Source organism: Oryza sativa, chromosome 1, assembly GCF_034140825.1.
Source record: "Oryza sativa Japonica Group chromosome 1, ASM3414082v1".
NCBI classification, from domain to species: domain Eukaryota; kingdom Viridiplantae; phylum Streptophyta; class Magnoliopsida; order Poales; family Poaceae; genus Oryza; species Oryza sativa.
Genome location: NC_089035.1, coordinates 24,738,628 through 24,756,391, shown reverse-complemented (window position 1 = coordinate 24,756,391; position 17,764 = coordinate 24,738,628). Strand labels below are relative to the sequence as shown.

General features: G+C 44.0%; 2 protein-coding genes across 2 annotated transcripts; both read left to right on the top strand.

Moving 5' to 3' along the window:
- Window positions 1-9,374: 9,374 nt before the first annotated feature.
- LOC4327737 (uncharacterized) lies at window positions 9,375-12,813 on the top strand. Its single transcript, XM_015779962.3, has 6 exons — window positions 9,375-9,671; window positions 10,342-10,497; window positions 10,684-10,851; window positions 11,201-11,355; window positions 12,056-12,222; window positions 12,598-12,813. Exons 1-6 carry the CDS (start codon window positions 9,590-9,592, stop codon window positions 12,650-12,652), a joined length of 783 nt encoding a protein of 260 aa, XP_015635448.1. The 5' UTR covers window positions 9,375-9,589; the 3' UTR covers window positions 12,653-12,813.
- A 2,019-nt stretch (window positions 12,814-14,832) lies between these two features.
- Window positions 14,833-17,653, top strand: LOC4327736 (uncharacterized). The gene is made up of 6 exons (XM_015768929.3): window positions 14,833-15,103; window positions 15,305-15,390; window positions 15,822-15,968; window positions 16,163-16,286; window positions 16,732-17,015; window positions 17,128-17,653. The coding sequence occupies exons 1-6, from the start codon at window positions 14,908-14,910 to the stop codon at window positions 17,218-17,220; spliced, it is 930 nt and encodes a 309-aa protein (XP_015624415.1). The 5' UTR covers window positions 14,833-14,907; the 3' UTR covers window positions 17,221-17,653.
- Window positions 17,654-17,764: the final 111 nt, after the last annotated feature.

Genomic DNA, 17,764 nt, shown 5'->3' with positions numbered 1-17,764 from the left:
GAAATGCCACGGGATCTTCCGCCGTACGCGTGTCCCCGATCGGCGATTCGGCTGAGCGGATGATGGGCTCCCTCTGCCCTCGTGGCCTCGTAGGAGACACGCCCTGCGTGCGGTCACATGGCCCCCTGATCCGCTTCCGTTTCCTACCGCGCGCACCGGCTCGTGTACAGTACGTGCGGCGCGCCGTCTCTCTGCACGCGCACGCGACTGGCTTTCGGCCCGGTGAGGCGGTGCACGACGAGGGGCAGTTTCGCCATCTCGTCCGCGTTTTTTTCGTCGGTTACGTATGCCTCTGCGGTTCCCGTGATAACACAGATGCCGCCGTATGTAATCAAGTTGGTTAATGGTTAGCGTTCATCATGGGATTTTGCGAGGGGACAAGCATCGTAGTCGCACAACCGGGCACCGGCTGGACGCTGTGGCGTGCCGGTGTTTAGGAATCTTTCACCACTTTTGTCACTGAGTGAGCTGGTTACCATGGCACTTGGAACTTTCTTTTTTCCCTTTGCGGTATGGACCATTTTTCGTGATGTAGGAGTAAGTTGCATACTCGCATGCAATTCGAACGGCTTCACGTGAAAATTCTTGTGGCCCGAGGTTGTGAAGCTCAGTTTAATCATGGAAATCGTAGGTTCAGATCGTGTCATCATGTCATCACATCATTTCCAGGATCATGTTGTAGGCTGGAAGGCCGGACAGCATCATGTATCTGGATCAAACCCTGACAAGGATACTCAACCGACACATGGCGCCCATGTGTGCGCGCGTCTTAAGTATATACGCACTTGATTGCGCGAGGAAACCCAAACCCCCCTCGCAAATTGCAATATACATGTACCGAGTATATACCGCGACTCCGCGAGTCCGCAACAAGATTACAACACACCCGAACAGGGGAAATCGTAACGCAAGACAAAACTAGAAACTCGATTCCACCCAAACCAGCACGCGACCCAGATGGCCAGATCGACCCGAGGATGTGTGTGTGCGTGCAAGGCGATTGACCGGCCTGCGTGCCTCATGCATGCACGCCTGTTCGTGTGACCGACCGAGCTCGAGTCTGCCTGACTGGACGCAGTATTCGCAGCACGGCGCACAGCACCAACCGTATCTCTCCCCTGCAATCTGGACAAAATTTTTCCCTGGTGCAGAGAGTACAAATGTACAATTCCAGACCAATCGTGATGCTGCAATTTGCATGCGCGTACGTGGGACGTTGCAGGGGGCTACCACGACGTAGCTAGGCATGTGCTCGCCGTCAACCTGCACAGGGACAGGAGTCACCGCGCGGTCCGCATGCGCGCGCGCGCCGCGCGGTCCATAAAACAAGCGATGGGTTTCTTCCATGTGACACGATGCCTTGTTCCGACGCGAGCTGTGCCCGATCATGCCACTGGTTTTTTTTTTTTTTTGCCCCCACCACTTGATCCCCATACATATGCCGGACACTGATAACTGAAAAGACCAGATCTTTTATCCATGGGGAGGGAACCGTGGTCTTCGACTCTTCAGTTTGCAGCATGCCCTGTTGCCCCATGTGAGGGGTCGCACCGCATGTGTGCATGTTCTGGCCTCCATGGCGCTGATCATTTTCTTGGTAGAGTACGTGCAGACGAGACGATGCTTCCTTTGCCTGATCTGGGAGTTGTTTAGGGAGCAACACGCTACGCGTAGGTAGTAGTACCAATTAACGAACGGAAACGGACGATCCGTTTCAATCAACCGTCAGGAAAACGGTCGTCGTCGCCTGCATGTGCTGTCGGCGGTCTAACTTAATGCGTTGGCCCACATGTCAGTGACGGTCAGTGGCGAAGATAATGCGATGCGAGTGTGTCGACATGGTATGGCACCCGAGATAAGGCATTGCTCGAGAAGACGATCGATCGAGAAGCTAAGCTAGCTGCCGTCCGTGCACTCCTATCTGGCTATTTCCCCCTCCGTTTCTTGATGTGAAAGTGACCGCCCGGAGCTGGCGGATCGATCACCCGCGGCGCCGCGAGTAAAAACGGCACCGGGAAGGGCGCGCGCGCCAGGAAAAACCACGCGATCACGCATGTAGGAGTATTGGCGAGCGCGCGCCGCATAAGAGCAGGTACAATAGCACAGACTATAAGCCAGCTGTAAATATATTTTAAGCAGATAAATGAGAAAAGAGAAGGACAGCGAACTATAGATTTGTAGCCAGTTATAACACGGACTCTAAGACGAAGTGTGATAGTAGTTAGATTGGCTATAAATGAATTTAAGCTAGTAGTTAGCTATATTATTAAACTTGCTCTAACGTACCGACAGGCAAAATTCCGCAGTAGCCCTGCTTGTTTCATCGACCAAACCGAAGCACATGCAGAACTGTCTGGGGATTAAAGCTTTCCGTTCCTCGATGCGTCGATCGACGCGTGTGCAAAACAAAAAAAAAAAATCCAAGGCCGCGCGCGTCGTCCGGCTTTCATGCTGTGGTCTGTTCTGTCCGTCTTCTGTGTGTGCTTTGGACTTGCTCACTTGATTGAATCCTTCGTCAGTTTTGGATGGATGCGTCCGTCCATCGAAGTGCCTGTATGCCGGTCATAAGACAAGAGATAGCGCTGGTACGTGTATAGCGCGTCGTATCTTTGTCGATCGGCACGTCTCGCTTCGGATTTACGGCATGGAAGAACAGAAACGCTGCACACCTCGCACTCGCTGTCTTAATTTGGCTGTACGCGCGTGCAATCGAATTGTTTTTACAAGTTGCTGCTGCAGTGCAGATGGACAAGTTGTTGCTGCATCTCATAATTCAAAAAAATGGTGATGGGAGGGAGGAATTGTACAGGGCCATGATCGATCGCCTGCAGTGCAGGAACGTTCCTGGCGGGCCCTGCCGGCCGGCTGCGGATCGATGTGTGGCCGCGTGCGTGATGCGGTGGCCGAGGGCCCCCGGCGAGAGAGAGAGAGAGAGAGGAGAAGCTAGGCCGGCCAGCTCAATGTCGGTTGCTCTGCCAGGTGGGGGCCTAGCTAGGCGCCTGATCGACACCGGGCATGTGTGCCTGACCCCGATGGGCGCCGCGCGCGCCAAACCCACCCCCCCCCCCCCCCGGTCCGTGTCCCGCCCCGCGCGCGATCTGATCCGGCGTGGCGCATGCAGCGTGAGCGAGACGTGCAGCAACCGACACACAAGGCAGTGCAAAGCCGTCGCGCGGTGCCTACCTCTCTTCGCCTTGCGTTTTTGAAGCACGAACACGCACGCACGCGCCAATGCACCACCGACGGGAGCCAAGCAGCGAGCGAGCCCCGGCGGTGGCGAGGGGCGGCGTGACTCGCGGGGATCGAAATGGTCGGGCTATCATCGCGCCAGTGCGCTGAGAGCAAGTTTAGTAGTATAGCCCACTACTTATTATAAGCCAATGTTAAAGCTAACATATATAATAGGTTAGCTTTATTTTTTCATCCTCTCTCTTTATCTCTCTATGAATTTAATATATATTTCTTAGAACTTGTGTGGAGCTAGCTCTTACATGAGAGCCAACACTCTCCACTTTTATTTATCTCTCTCTTCCACGTAAGTATTTAGCTTGCTTATAGTTCACCATTATCCTTGCTCTGATGTCCGCTCTGCGCGCCCCATCGCGCGGTGACGCGGTGCGTGGACACTTGCATTTTTCTTGTGTGCAAATGTTGGCATTGGCACTGGAGGATGGACGGGCGTGTGTTAGATATTGATCGGTGTCACCGGTCGCTGTCTTTGTCTCACTCTCCCCGCACCTGTAGTGTACCGGTGTCACTGTCAGATCTAGAAGGGAAGATGCATGGAAAGAGTCCGTCATCATCACCCCAAAGTAGGGACCCCTCTCCGAGATCGATCCACCATGTTACATGTAATTGTGCTACGAGTAGTAGTCTACTGGAAGTACTCCCTCTGCCCTAAAATAAGTGCAGCCATAGTTTTTTTACTTAACTTTAATCATTCGTCTTATTTATTTTTTTAAAAAAAAATAAAAACATAAATCACGAATAAAGTACTATTCATATTTTATCATATTATAACAACAAAAATACTAATTATAAAAAATTTTAAATAAGACAGATGATTAAAGTTGGACGCAGAAACTCATGGCTACACCTATTTTGGGATGGAGGTAGTACTACTGATTGCCCTTGAAAGGTCAGGGCGATTCCGATATGGATGGCCGTGCCAGCTCAAGATTAGCCTTTTTCTCATCTGACGAATAGAGCCAATTGGGGGACCTACTGATGCCTTGTTTAGTTTTTAATTTTTTTTTCCCAAAAACGTTATATCGAATCTTTGAACATATCCATGAAACATTAAATATAGATAAAATAAAAATACTAATTGCACAGTTTATATGAAAATCGTGAGATGAATCTTTTTAGTCTAATTATTTCATGATTAGCCATAAGTGCTACAGTAATCTACATGTGCTAATGATGGATTAATTAGGCTTAATAAATTTGTCTCACGGTTTCCAGCGCGAGTTATGAAATTAGTTTTTTCATTTGTGTCCGAAAACCCATTCCGACATCCGGTCAAACGTCAGACTTGACACTTAAAAATTCTCTTTTCACGAACTAAATAAGGCCTGAGATAAAAGAAGCTAACACGGATGTACAATAACGCTAAAAACGAATATCGATACTTGAACGAGGAGGGAATTCTAATACCTCAAGTAAACATTTACTCGTTATTTATATGTAATTTAAATAGTTATAAAAAATTATTCAACAAGATAAATTAATATGTGATAGATCACTCCACAAACATGCAAGATAAAATTCATTCTACACGCTGTGAAAAAAAAATTAAACTATGGCTAGTTAACACATATTCACAATCAAAATTGGTTTTTTACTTGTATAAGTTAAATCTGACATTGTATGTTTCTAGAGTGATTTATCACATATTAATATCTTTTGTTGATTTTTTTAAAGTTTCATTATAATCATTTAGATGACGTACAAACAAGGAGTGAAACAAGGAGTGAATGTCCCTTAAGAGTTTAGAATATTTTTTACCTACTGGAATGGTGCTTTTTACCCGGGAACAAAGCCATGATTTGGGAATTAAGGAGCCGGTCACAAGCAATAATGTACTATTAGGGAGAACTCATGCTCGGCTCGACCGATGGCAGAGTGGATGCATGGTTGGTGTCGTGTTACGGCGACCAGATGTGAGAACAAGAACCCATATATCACCATTCGTCTCAATCGGGCACTTGGCGCCTCGGGCATTACAGGGTAACAGACTCAAGCTTCGATCTCACCGGGTCGCCCCTCGTCGCATACTCGCATGGCGTGGACAGAGAGTCTCGAAGAGCCAGTCAAACAATGACGCTGAGATATGATCAGCTTCGCCATGTTGATTGTTGAAGGGGCGCGTATCGCGGCCCAGATGCAAAGTAATGTGTCTCGAGTATGCAAATTATAGACTTGTGTGGAAGAGGACTGGCTCCTAAAACCGACTTTGCAATTCCCAAATTATATGGTCTTCGGCTGAAAGTTTGCAGTTGGGAAGAATGGGGAGAAAACCAGTAACACCCTATCTGCTGTCTTGATCATGGCTAAGGCTCGGTTCTTTTGTTTGGGTTGGGAATACATCCTTCCGGCACGGAAAACGAAGCAATCCATTAGTGCGTGATTAATTAATTATTTGCTAATTTATTTTTAAAAATGGATCAATATGGTTTTTTAAGCAACTTTCGTATATAAACTTTTTGTAAAAAACGTACCGTTTAGCAGTTTAAAAAGCTGTGTTTTAAGTGTAACTTCCTAACTTTTAATGTCTTGTTTTCCGCACACACACGGTTCTTGAATTATTTAAATAACGTGTTTTTAGAAAAGTTTCTACAAAGTTGCTTTAAAAATATATTAATCTATTTAAAAAAATTTTAAGCTAATATTTAATTAATCATACGCTAATGAATCACTCCGTTTTACGTACGTGGAAGAGAAGTTCACAACCTGATCTGCCAAACACGACGTTAGGTTTAGTTCGATCCAAATGATATTGAAAATTTTCTGTTAAAAAAGTACACCGTTTAAAGAGAAGTTACCTCAAACAGTCTAAGGGCCTGTTTAGACCCTAACCTAAAATTTTACACCCTGTCATATCGAACGTTTGAATACATATATGAAGTATTAAATATAGACTAAAAATTAACTAATTGCACAGATTGCGACTACTTTGCGAGACGAATCTTTTAAGCATAATTGCTCTATGATTTGACAATACGGGTGCTACAGTAAACCTATGCTAATGATGGATTAATTAGGCTTAATAAATTTGTCTCGCGGTTTACTGACGGAAACTGTAATTATTTTTTTATTAGTGTCTGAACACCCCCTGCGACACCCTATATAATACCCGATGTGACACGCCAAAACTTTACACCCCTGAATCTAAACACCCTCTAAACAAACAAAGTTGCCTCTCTCCCTCCGCCCGTCGCTGCCTCTTTCTCTCTCTTCACCGTCGCCGATGATGCTCCTCTTCACCGCCGGATCTACTAGGGCGAGGGGTGGAAGAGAAAAATCCAGGGTGGGAGCAGTGCCCACGAGCTACTCCCCTAGCCACGGTGCGCCCAACGCGGAGCCCGGTTCCGTGGCTCGACGAAAAGGGGCCAAGAGAGGAGGGAGGCGCGTGGCGCCTCGCAGCTGGGTTGTGCCCCTCTGCTGGGAGACAGCTCCGGAGTAAAACCCCGACGGCATGAGTAGGGGCACGGATCAGGGATACCCATTGCACATGCTCGAAGTTGATTGGCTGTGCGCTAGTGTTGATGTAAAAACACGAGGCCTAGGAGATCTGCTTAACTCCAATGCAGGTCCAAAAGCTTGCCTTTAGGTGTGTGAGCATGCTAGTTGATTTGATCCTGCAATCAACAATAAACAAAGACAAAGAAACCGCGGTTAAATTCATAAACGATAGCCGATTGGCTAGTTGCCGATGACGTATCATTTATCTTTGAGCCGATGTCATATGTAGATCGATCGGCAGTCATGAATAAGTAAGAAAGAACTAAATCTACTCGATCGGCTGTAGATATTAGCAATATATAATTCTTATGTCGATATATACTTAAATCAAGTGATTGAGTTAGATCGGTCGCCATGCCGAGATAGTATAAATCACTTAGATCGAAATATATATTAACAACAAGATTATATATGTTCATAGCATAGCCGATCAGATAGATATAGCATGTATCGGCTAATACTCCGATACCACTCCATATTAAGATATCAAAGCAAGTGGAATATACCAAACAAAAGCCTAATATATTTAAATGCAACGAGATTTTAACATAAAGGGCAGATTTAATATATCAATCAAGTATATAAGATAAAAGTAGTTAAATCAGATAAGATCGGCTGAAACCCCGATGCTACCCTAATCAGCAACCAAAAGCAGACTAGAGATTGAGATTCTAATCACGACTTATAAGGTCAAACTCAACTGATGCAGCTATAAGTATGAAAAGAAGGACAATATCTAGACAATCAAGCCGTTGGATGTTTCATAGAGTGGTAGATATCCTATATAATCTAAGTCAACGTCAGTATTTAACCTGATCGGTTGCCTTCTAGTAACAGACGTTAGCCGATTGGAGGTTAGATAGCAATATTGCCGGAGATTATATTGGATATATGATAATTCGACGAATTACATAAACAATATTAGAGTGTCATAAAGATGGAAGCACTAATCCCGAGAACGCAAGCCGCCATAATAAGTTTTACCTCTAGTTGAAGATCGAAACCGATGTAGCTCAACCCGAAAGTAAGAACTCGTCGAAACAAAACGAAAATAAAGGGTGGCGATGCGTCGAGATTGTATTGAACGTGTGTTCGATTGATTAAATGGGGCTCGGGGTCTATTTATACCCGAGATTACAAAATACGTCCATGTCGGACACGACTCTTATCTCTAACAAACTCTAAGATACCACAAGTCTTTGCGGCAGACTTTTGCCCAAACATATCTCTAAGGAAATTACATAAAATATCCTAATTAATAGATACAGTTGCCTTCTCAGGACTCAATCCGTGCACGGCAATCTTCATGAAGCACATTAACTCAACCTGACAACGTATACCGTGTCACATTGTCGGATTCGGCTCAATCGCTAACCTTGTCCGACTCGAACTCTGCCAATTAAAGCCGCAGCCGATTCTGATCTAGCTGATTCCCGCTCTGTTTCCAGGACGATCTCTGTTTTGGATTCTGCTTCAGTCTAATCTTCATCTCCGATGACGATTACCAAATTTGGTCGTTAACAGCTAGTTGTCGCAACCGGCTACAGCCAGCTACACGCCCACAGGCCATAGTACATGGCCGCACGCGTGTCGGCCTCCCGTTCCGGACCAAACCTGTTGGGGCTTCTTGACTTGCGCGTGTGCGCACGGCCCACGCCCTTCCCCCTTATACGTTTCTCTCTTTTTTTCCTTGATTTTTCTCCTATTTTCACGTCCCTTCTCCTCGGCATGTTTTAATTCATTTACGTGTTCTTTTCGATTTTTTAAGTTAGATTTAGAAACTTTTGATTAAAGATTTAAATTTTAAATTCAAATTTTGAAGACATTCAACTCATATTTGAAAACTTTCAACTCAGATTCGAAAACTTTCAAGTCCAGATTTGAAAGTTTTGAAAACTTTTAACTTGAGATTTGAAAACTTTCAATTTGAGATTCAACTCAGATTCGAAAACTTTCAGGTCTATATTTGAAAATTTTGAAAACTTTCAACTTGAGATTTGAAACTTTTCAACTCAAGATTTGAAAAGTTTTAACTCGATTCAAAAACTTTCAAGTCTAGATTTGAAAATTTTGAAACTTTTAACTTGATATTTAAAAACTTTCAACTCGATATTTGAAAATTTTCATATCTAAATTTGAAAATTTTAAAGTTAATATTTAAAATTACTAGTAAACTAATCCCTAGTAAAAATATGAAACTAATCTAAACTAATTACGATTTTTTTCTCCTATCCGTACGGCAGGAAAAAAAACAGCAAAAAAAAAAAGAAACGGCGGCTAAAAAAGAAAGAAAAAAAAAGAGAGAAGCGCAGCTCGTGCGTGCATGGGCCTTAGTGGGCCGGCGTGCGCGCCGCCAACACGTACACACGAATTAGCTTTTCCGAAACCTGTTCGGCCTCACGTACGCGGTAATACCGTTCCGGCCCGAATATACATGGGCCGCACGTATGTCTCAGTCCAGTCCCAGCCCATCAAGCATGGGCCGAATTTCCGTCGCAGTGCTGTTCTGGCCCAGGCAAAAGAAGTACTCGCCCAAGCTCGCCGGCTTCGCGTTGAAGGCCCGAAGCAGGAGGATCACCGCGCGACGCGGCGACCGCCCAACCCACCCGTAGCCCCCCCCGAAAACAGCTGCCTGCCCGGCGCCGACACCGACACCGACACGGGGGGCGCACGGCGAGCGAGCGAACGAGCGACTCGCTAACCCTTCCCCTCCCCACCGCGGCGCGGGCCGGCACGCGCCACCGCACCGAGTCACCAACCCCCACCGGCCACCTCTCGCGCCACCCCGGAACGAAACGAGGCCGTGGCTTGGCCATCCTCCTCGACGGCGGGGCGGCCGCCGGAGATGGCGGCGGCGCTGCCGCGGCTGTGCGCGCTGGCGCTCCCCTTCCTCGCCGTCGCCGCCTGCCTCGACGTCCCGTCCCACGGTAACCGAATGCATCTGCCTCGGAAGCCCAGCCAGGAACTGGCTTGCTCCGGAGAGCTCGAGAAGTCGAAATGTGGTGTTAGGAGGACTAGGGGGACTGGAGGACTCTAGTTGGGCACTTGGATTTGGATTTGGGGCTTTTCGAGATTCGACTTTACGTTAGTAGTATTATTTTTCAGGAAATGAATAATTTGGTTCCTGGACGAATTGGCCCAGGTTTCGAGTCGACTGCTTAAATTTGCCAAATTGCTTAGAGTGTCCAGTTGCTTGAAGAGTAGTGGACTAGCGGTGTTCTTCGATCTACTTTGTTACGTGACACTGATGAGCTAATAATAACTGCACAGTTCGCAAACCAGGATGCGTAGTCCTAAAACTCAGAATTCCAAAGACTGGAGATTATGTCCAGCTAACGAAATCGAAATGATTGGAATACTTATAAACCCTGCATGACTCACTTGATTGGTAAATTGAACAAAAAACGGTCACTTTATTTAGTGACAGTTATGCTATTAAAATATCCTTTCAGGGCATTTCTTGGGAATTTTTAAGTTGCTTGGTCATGGCATGGAAAATTTTAAGTTATGCTAAATATATGTGTCATGCATGTTCATGGACTCATGGTAAAGTCAGCAATACCGCATTATGATAGAAGTGTAACATTCAACATGCAGGGTGCTACTGGACTGGGTGCCAAAGCAAATGGTCTAGAGTGTGTTCTGCTGGCCACTTCTTAGATTCTCAATCAGATGATTGTGATGGTCTTTGCACGGAGTCAAAAAGCCCGCCATGTCTTCCATTCCACAAACATTTCCATTGCTGCATAACAGGTGTGTGCATGGGTATATGTATTGTTGGAAAGTTGCTCAATCATCTACTATATTCTACATTAGTCTTCTGCATCCATCCTTAGCATAAGTAGGCGCAGAATCTAGACCATCCTTTTCAAACATTACAGAAACATTGTAATGAATTACTCTGGTGTTCTAATACATTGTTTATATTCTGAAGGACAGGCACCCCAAAGCTAACAAACAAATGTGGGCATTGCAAGAACAAGCTGGATTTTGGCAAAGAATTTGTATGCTGCTCTGATTGCTCTGACCCAACCATTCTGATCAAGCATAGAAAAATGGGTTACTGTAAGAGTGGTGCTGAGCTATCAATGCAGTTAAAACCACACGGTATATTTAACTGTTCATGAACATGTGAATCCTGCAGTTTGCATGGAATAATTTGATGTTTACAAAATATTCTGTGATTTATCTTTCAGATATTTGGCTGTTCCTAGTTCTTTTCATGTTCTTAGGTCCTTCAATTGTTCTTGCTCAATTTACCATTAAAATGTTTCCTCTACCTTTTTATTCTTTGCACTAGAGTCGCACTCAAATTTAGTACTACCCAAGGAGACCATTTTGCAGTTTTTCTTTACCGTTCATAATTTGTGCTGAAATTGTTCACAGGCGATTCAGTTGTCAATTGTTGATACATTACTTGGAGAATAAGTGATTGGTAGTATACTAATATATGCAGAAATCTATCATTGGGTTGCTGGACCATGGATGAAGTGCTCCTCGCCATGCGATGGTGGTGTGCGGTATCGTGATGTTGCTTGTTATGGAAATTTATCTGATGCCACAATCAAACATTATCCTGTAGATGATGCTAGCTGTTCAGCAGATGAAATGGTACTTCAGTGAGGGCTGTTCAAATTCATAATGTTTCTATAGTAGTGCATATTGCCTTTTTGCTTTCATTCTTTTTCACATATGGTACATTTATTTCTTAACTTAATGTTTCCGATCGCCTTTTGTACTTTCTCTGGAATAGCTCTTAATGTTTGGCTTCATGCATGATTTATCATCTCTTTTCTGATTTACTCTTAACCTTGCATTTCGTCAAGATAATTACTGTTGAACTGTTGAAGCTTGTTATCAATCACAAAAGTTGAACCAAATCATTGTAACTCCACAATTATGGGATCAGATATTTGATGTTTTAGAATAGATGAATCTGATGTTGATTAATACATGTGGCTTTGAAATTAATGTTTTATCATTGGATCTAATGAAGATTGACCAAACCTTTCTACAGTTCTACTGTAATACAGGCACTGCCTGTTTGGTAGGCAACTGGGAAGCATAAGCAATGAACCTGCAAGAAAAAAAAATCATTGTCCTGCGCTGTACCTTGTCGGTTAATTGGCTGTTTGATGTACTATTTTTTTTCTTTTTTTAAAAAAAATAACTGTTTCAAAGCTAAGCTCCTGAAAACAGGGTCATATCATATTTAAGTATAGAGTACCTTTATTCTCGATATGCCATATATTCTTCTTTATTGTGCTGGTAATTTTTTTCCCTCTCACTTGTTAAATTTCTTGTTTGGCAGCCTGCAAGACAGGAAGCTTGCAATGAGCAGAGCTGTGGTGTCGACATGGCAGAGCAAACAAATTCTAGGAAGAATGGAATGTCTGGTTGGTTGGTAGCACTTATTCTTCTTCTAGGGCTTGGTGCTATTGGGGGCATTGTATTTACAAGCTACACTTACTACTTGAGGTATGCCTAAATGTTACTATGGTCTTTGGATTACATTGTTTCTGCATTCCTCCCTGTTTGTGGATTTTGCTCAGTGTTTATGCCTTCAAGAGTTCTTAGGGAACTAGAAGCTCCGAACACACCCTAGGGGTTAGTGATGATTTGCATGCACTCCATATATAGTCAGTACACGATTCATAAATTTGAAACAGGAGCTTCCAACAATTTTATTTTTTTTGTTAGTTTCCAATCATAATTAAATGGTAAACCAGTTACTTCAAGATCAACAACGTCCATTTATGCTGGTTATTCAGTCATTCTCTATTTGTTGAAAATCAATGGTTATATAAGCATATCAACCTCTGATGTAAGAACAAATTTGTCTGTTAATTACAGGAGAACCTCTGGACGAAATGGTTTTGTGTATGTCATGATGGAAGCGTATTCTTGAGAGGACCATTTACTTGCAATAAATGAATGCTAAAGTTAACATTCCAAATCCGAGGAGCAAGTTTGTTCATTATTTTTAGGCCTGTATTAGTTGCTGACTTGCTGGAAATGGTTGTTTTTTTATCTCATCTGGTCAATTCATGCGTGTCTTAGTTCGTCGTTTGCGTTGACCGCCTCACATCTCTCTAAATCTCCTGAAGATGATCTTCAGATGAAGATAAAAGTTTAAGTGTTTCACGCAAAATGAGGTGGTAATAACATGTGATTAATTGAGTTTTAATTATTACAAACTTGAAAAATAGATTAATCTTATATTTTAGAACAACTTTCATATTAATTGAGTTTTCACATGAAACACACTGTTAGCAGTTTGACATCCAACTCTTAGTTGGAGAAACGAACGGGGTTACAACCATCAAATTGACAATTTGCTTGTAACACAGCTACGACTCGGATCGGAACATATTATCTAGTCCCACTGTTATCAAGTCGTACGACTAGAAGGGTTCGTCAAATTGTTTTGGGTGGGGTTACCGTCACCCTACGGTTTAGCGATTATCGTGGTAACCGCACAGTTATCTCGAGGTATATCGTGGTTTTAAAAACTGAGAAGGTTATAGGTTATCGCACGTGATAACCACGATAATCCCACAGTTTTATAAACCCTGATGACTAGACGCCACCTGACGTTTTTAATATTTCACGGTTGGGACTGTCAATCCATTATTGGAACAAATTTCTAGACACAAATCAGACCGTTTAGACATACTGATTGGCAATTAGTGGCTTAACAGTCTCATCGGTTGCCCTAAAAAACCAAAGCCAAAGCTAAGAATAGTTGGATCAGACCGTTCAGATATATTGATTAGCAAATTAGTGGCTTAAGAGCCTCATTGGTTGCCCTAATAAGCCAAAGCCAAAGCTAATGCTTCCAATATGAGTGAAAAATTTATATTTGTATCTTTAACGGTGAAAACAAATACTATAAAATAAACTACAACAAAACGCAGTAAAATATTTTTTAAATTAAATTTTGACTTAAAAACATACTCTCTCTGTCCCAAAACATAATATATTTTTTTTGAGTGGATGGATATACAGAGGGAGTATAAATATAAGTGAGACAATCGGATACAGAGTAAATGTTGTGTTTTTCCCCTTTTTTTTCTCCAAGTCACCTCTCTCGTTTTCCGTGTGCCTTTTCAAACGGTTAAACGGTGTGTATTTTTCTAAAAGTATTTTTTTATAGAAAAGTTATTTTAAAAAATTATATTAATTTATTTTCAAGTTTTTTAGGCTAATACTAAACTAATCTCGTTCTAATTGTTTGCTTAGTTTTCGTGTCAAGAGGCAAGTTGAGAACCTGTCTCCCGAACTCGGGAAATTTAACTATTTGCCACTTTTAGGTTTATCAATTATCCAAATGCCCTTCTTAGGTTTGTGCTTAATAATTTGCCACTAGAAAGAGGTGATTTCTTAACTATTTGCCACCTTTGCCTACGTGGCGAACCAACGTGGCGTGCCCGCATGGAAAGCGACGTGGTCCCCACCCGTCAACCCCTCCCCTCTACTTCTTCTCCACCTCTGGCCGTCGCAACCCCTACATCTTTCCCCTGAGCTAGCCCAGCTCAGCTGTGAGCGCTGCCGCTGCCGTGGTCCTACGTCCTGCGCCGCCGCTGCCCCGGCGTCCTGCGCCATTGTCAGCTCTGACGGCGGCAAGAACCCGCAGCCGCCTCCGCGCACCCCGCCGCCGTGGCCACCTCCGCCCACACCGTCGTCGCGGGTCGCCAGCTGCCGCCGCAGGAGGACGTCGGCGCACGAGCAGCTGTACATGGCGAGGCGAGCCGGGATGGAGGAGATACGACGGCCGAAGGTGGGGAAGAAGGAGAGGGGAGGGGCTGACGGGTGGGATCACGTCGCTTTCCATGCGGGCACGGCTCCCCACATAGGCAAAAGTAGCAAATAGTTAAGAAATCACCTCTCTTCAGTGGTAAATTATTAAACATATATATATAAAAAAGACATTTGAATAATTGATAAACCTAAAAGTGGCAAATAGTTAAATTGCCCCGAACCTCGAGCTCAGCCAAAGTATCCGGCCGGGAAAAAGAAAAGGGGAAAAAAACACAAACGACCGAGGAAAGAGAAAATAATTGCGTCCGCTACTCCGCTTTCCTCCTCAGACCGCGCGCTCCGGCATTCGGCAATTCCTTCCTTCCAATCCCCAATCCTTCCCCTCTCTTCTCCGCTCCGGCGATGCAGGAGCCGCAGCGGATTCACCGCGACGCCGGCGGCTATCCCGCTGCCGCCGCCGAGACCGACCCCCTCCTCGCGCACCCGCCGCCGCCGCGCTCGCCGGCGGAGATAGAGGACGAGGAGATAGAGGACGAGGAGATCGAGGCCGCCTCCGCCGCCTGCTGCCGCATCTGCCTCGAGTCCGAGACCGAGCCCGGTAAACCCCCTCGCCTCGCGGCTTGTACGCCGCACCACCCCACCTCTCCAGGACGCATAGGTGTTTGAGATTATATTTACTGCCGGCACGCGGAGGAGTTTTTGATCCTGAGAATGCATACGAGGAGAAATCTCCTAGGGTTTGATACGGTGCGGTGCGGGGCCTGTTTAACTGATCGGTGTTGCTCGTGTGCTGCTTCAGGTGATGAGCTGATTTCTCCTTGTATGTGCAAAGGGACGCAGCAGTTCGTGCATCGCTACTGCCTTGATCATTGGAGGTCTGTTAAGGTAAAGTGCCAGTTGCTAGTACCTACATTCCCAACATTGGATTTACGAATTTCCGGAAAAAGCTCTGCTAGTCTGTCCTAGTGTCGCCTCTGCTGTTGTAACGCGATGAACCGATGATATGTAACCTTGGTGGAAGGCATAGTCTTTGATGAATTATTCTTATTATATGTCCAGTGTACAAAGCTTCGTCTGTTTCAAATGCTTGTTAGTGAGATGTTTTTGATGGTGATAGAGTTGGCTTCTTAAAATGTACTAGTGTATTGTTTAGCTTTATTACACTTAACTTACTTTATGGCAAGGTATTGTGCTTTCACCCCACCATATAAAGCTTATATGGCATAGTTTTTCCCCTTATGTGGCTTAATCTTACAAGTTATGTGGCCTTGTAGACCTTGTTTTACAATACTGCTTTATTGCGCTTGTTTCTGCAGGAAGGAACTGCCTTTTCTCACTGCACAACATGTAAGGCACAATTCCATCTCCGTGTCGAATGTCTGGAGGACAACCTGTGTCGCAAGATGATGTTTCGATTGTTTGTTGCTAGGGATGTTTTCCTTGTATTCCTGGCTGTACAGACTGTAAGAACACCTTTCTTTCTAATTGCTCGTTGTTGTTTCTCATTCACATGTATGCTGGCTCTATTAAACACAGAAAAGACTGCATATATTATTTCTTTTGTTGAAACCTCTGTGAACCTGAGTTACTACAATTTTGCACCGTTCTGTTTTTGGTATGGTGCTCTGACATACTTTTTATCTGCCTTGCTTTTCAGGTCATTGCTGCTATCGGTGGTATGGCTTATCTGTTGGATAAAGATGGACAATTTAGAAACAGTTTTTCTGATGGTTGGGAACACATCCTATCAAATCATCCTGTGCCCTTTTACTACTGTGTCGGTATGCAATTCTTTTCCTTCAGTTCTGATTGCAGTTCGTATAATGATTGATAATTTGACATGATCTGCTGCAGTTAAATGCTCATTACTACCATTTATAATGTAGTCATGACTCATGACTCAACTTGTCTATTGTGTCATACAAGCATACAATTAATGAAAATCAATCTTGCTTCCCTGCTGTAACCATAATCTCATGTTTTTCTTGTGCACTGAAAATAGAAATTCTATATAGTAGGTCAAACATGTCACCCAGAGTAACACTCTCTACCTCTGGCAACATTTCAATTATCACAAAATTTTAGGTCGTTGGAACTTATTTTTATTTGATAAACAATTTTTGAAGTTATTACTCCTATCTGACAAGCTTCCTCAAGTAAAAGGCGTTAGCACCCTCTTCTAGAAAGCTAGTTACTGATATCTGTGTCAAATCATTTTTTTTTCAGGAGTAGTGGTGTTCTTTGTAATGGTAGGATTCATTGGACTGATAGTACAGTGTTCGTCTTTCAACACCAATGATCCATGCCTGGCTGGATGCCGCAATTGTTGCTATGGGTGGGGCATACTGGATTTTCCCGCTTCAATAGAAGCTTGCCTTGCTCTGGCTGTGATATTTGTCATTGTTTTTGCTATACTTGGAGTTGCATATGGCTTCTTCGCTGCAACCGTAGCCGTCCAGAGGATCTTGCAGAGACACTATCACATACTTACCAAAAGGGAGCTCACAAAGGTAAACACTGCTTGAAGTCATCACTTGTCATTTCCTCTGAACCAGTGAAATAGTAGTATTTGTTAATCAGCTCGTTTAATACTCTGTACTTCCACTGTTTGATGATGTGCAGGAATATGTGGTGGAGGACCTTCGCGGGTGTTATACACCACCAAAGATGGATCCAGAGCAAGAGCAGCGTCTGAGGACTTTGCAGCTCATGTAGCTTCCACTTTCTGCGAATAGGATGCAACAAACCTCTTGATGCGTGCCGAGGATTGCCATGCTACATAGGATCTGTTGATACAAACATTTTCCAGTAATCATAGTCGAGACTCGAGAACCCCAGATTAGTATATACAATTGCTGCATGGTCGAAGATATGTTTAGGCACATCAATCCTCGAAGGAGGCGACCCTCGCTGCAGTATCAATAGGCATACAAGCAAACCATACGTTACCATGGGATATGTTTATAGATGCGAGCAAGCCATGCTTGGCAAAAGTTTATGCGTGTACTTGTGCGGTTGCAGCAATCTACAGCTGGACTGTACTTATTAGTTGCATCGTACATGTATGCTGAGTGATATTTTTGCTTGTGTTGATGTGTTAAAGTATTAAGTGATTTTGCCCACAGAATGGTGGCATTCTAATTCTCTATAGACATGGATTGTGCAGTTGTTCCCTAATCCCTCTGCATTTCAATTCAAATTAAATTCACCGGCTCTACGATAGCCTACTACAAACTCCTCTCCTAGTGAAAGGCCTCGT